The sequence below is a fragment of the Limulus polyphemus genome, unplaced genomic scaffold (genome assembly GCF_000517525.1).
Source record: "Limulus polyphemus unplaced genomic scaffold, Limulus_polyphemus-2.1.2 Scaffold4461, whole genome shotgun sequence".
Taxonomy (NCBI): Eukaryota; Metazoa; Arthropoda; class Merostomata; order Xiphosura; family Limulidae; genus Limulus; species Limulus polyphemus.
Genome location: NW_013670071.1, coordinates 13,254 through 15,375, shown reverse-complemented (window position 1 = coordinate 15,375; position 2,122 = coordinate 13,254). Strand labels below are relative to the sequence as shown.

Below are 2,122 nucleotides of genomic sequence, written 5' to 3'. Positions count from 1 at the left end.
TGGCAAATAAGACTCTATAATTTATCTTAATAGTGACATGCCAAACTAAACTTCTCTAAATCTTTATAAAAAAAGTCAATGTAATAATTACTTTTTTCAGTGTTTACACAGGTGATGCATAATTTGGAAAAAAAGGTTTATCATATACCAAAACGGTTTAGTATATGATTATCATCGTTCATTAATTTGAATCTTCTACACTTACTTTACATGTTCTGTGCAGCGTACTTACGTCATTTGTATTTATTTACATCACAAATTTATGGAGAAATGAATAAATGGCGCATTTTGAAAGAGTTTGTACAGTTTCCAAATAAAATGCATTGAAGATTTAGTGTCGAATTACACATGATAGATGGGATATGTAATAACAACTGCCATCATTAATTCTAAAACAAACTGTTCATTTTCTATAAACATTTATAACTGGTCATGATTTTAATGTCAATTTCTTAAATTTTCAAAGAAATGTATTATAATACAGTTATCTATCCATTTGTTTGTGATATGCAGGTGGCCATTTTTGTTGTTGTCGTGGTAACTGTTTCTGCTGGTGTGCCTGTTCCTTACGGCTATCCAGCTGTACCCGCTTACAAGCATCCTCAGCCTCCTTATGTTCCAGAACCATACGTAAGTGATGTTGTTTCGATCTAATAATTTGTGTATAGGCAACTAAGAACCACTGAAGTAGGTTTTGGTTTATTCGTTCTTTAAATCTGAAATAGAACTTTCAAAAGGATTACAGTACGAGTTAATAGTAGATATGGAAAAACACTAACAAAAATATAAGTTTAATGACTTGTTACACTTTCGAAACTATTTGGATTACATGTACATGTGTTATTTTATCGTCGCCAGGAGGCTCCTGAACCCTACAGCTTTGGATACGAAACCACTGATGAACTTGGTAACCTTCAGTCTCGTCATGAAGAAGCTGACGGTACTGGTGTTGTGAGTGGATCTTATGGTTACACTGATGTTTACGGAATCCACCGCCAAGTGGAATACGTTGCCGACGCCAATGGTTACCGCGCTGTGGTGAAAACCAACGAACCCGGTACCGCCAACGCCAGCCCTGCCAACGTGGAAGTTCTTGCCGAAGAAGCTCCTCTTCCTCACCCTACTGCTCCAAGCTACAAACACCCCCTGCCCCTACCACACCCAGCAGTTCCAGTTCCAAGCTACCAGCACCCCGTGCCCCTACCACACCCAGCAGTTCCAGTTCCAAGCTACAAACACACCGTGCCCCTACCACACCCAGCATTCAGCTACAAGCCTGCTCTCTATACTCATCCTGTCCCATACGCTCCTGTTGTCAAGGTTCCCATCCCTTCAACCACCACTACCACCGAGGCTCCTAAAGAAGAAAAGTAGTTCGAGTTACAACAGTAACTGAGAATATTGCCTAGAAGAAGGAGGTGTTATGATGTTAATGTGTTGTTATACTAAATTATTGAAATAAATATATATTTTCAAAAACATTTAATATATTGTTTTAAGCTACTGCAGTAAATCACAATGATATATTTGATAGACATTTTAAATATTATCGTGAAAGGTAGAATTTGGATTCAGTGTAAAAACAACATAGCATTGTTTGACACTCTGCGTATGTTTTATAGTTACTTTATTTAAATATAAAAATTATGAAGCATGTCCTACTAAAGAATGCAATCATTTGAGTTGACGTATAAAGCATCTGTGATTAATGTATACAATTGTGAGAAGACCTATCTTCAACGTAAGGATCAGTTCTAAAAACACAGAAATTTAAATTTTGACAGCAAAAATATTATTGACTCAATAAGAAATTTAAGAGATAAACCCGTCTAAGATTGAGTCTCGTATGCATAAACGGATATACAGAAACGCAGAAAATAATTTTATACTCTAGTCAGAAAAGTCGAAACTCCATTTTAAGCCTAAAAAATTCCATGCACTAAGTGCAAAGAGTTACAATAATCCTAAATTTTACCCTTTAGACTCCCAGACTTGAAATTTTTATTATATTTTTATATTTCGTAAAAGGTGGCGAGTTCTTAACCTTCTTCTTCCATTTCATTTGTATGTTTGTTTGTTGAATTTTATGCAAAGCTACTCGAGAGCTATCTGCGCTAGCCAT

At 35.9% G+C, this 2,122-nt stretch overlaps 1 protein-coding gene across 1 annotated transcript; it reads left to right on the top strand.

Annotated features, from left to right (window-relative positions):
* The first annotated feature begins 468 nt into the window (after positions 1 to 468).
* Positions 469 to 1,374, top strand: LOC106471185 (cuticle protein 16.8-like). The gene is made up of 2 exons (XM_013931775.1): positions 469 to 630; positions 859 to 1,374. The coding sequence occupies exons 1-2, from the start codon at positions 469 to 471 to the stop codon at positions 1,372 to 1,374; spliced, it is 678 nt and encodes a 225-aa protein (XP_013787229.1).
* The last annotated feature ends 748 nt before the right edge of the window (positions 1,375 to 2,122 follow it).

Bases quoted from the DNA above. Each gene is read 5' to 3' on its own strand.
- LOC106471185 (XM_013931775.1), top strand. From the start codon at position 469: ATGTATTATAATACAGTTATCTATCCATTTGTTTGTGATATGCAGGTG. The intron at 631-858 runs GTAAGTGATGTT...TATCGTCGCCAG, and splicing joins CTTATGTTCCAGAACCATAC to GAGGCTCCTGAACCCTACAG.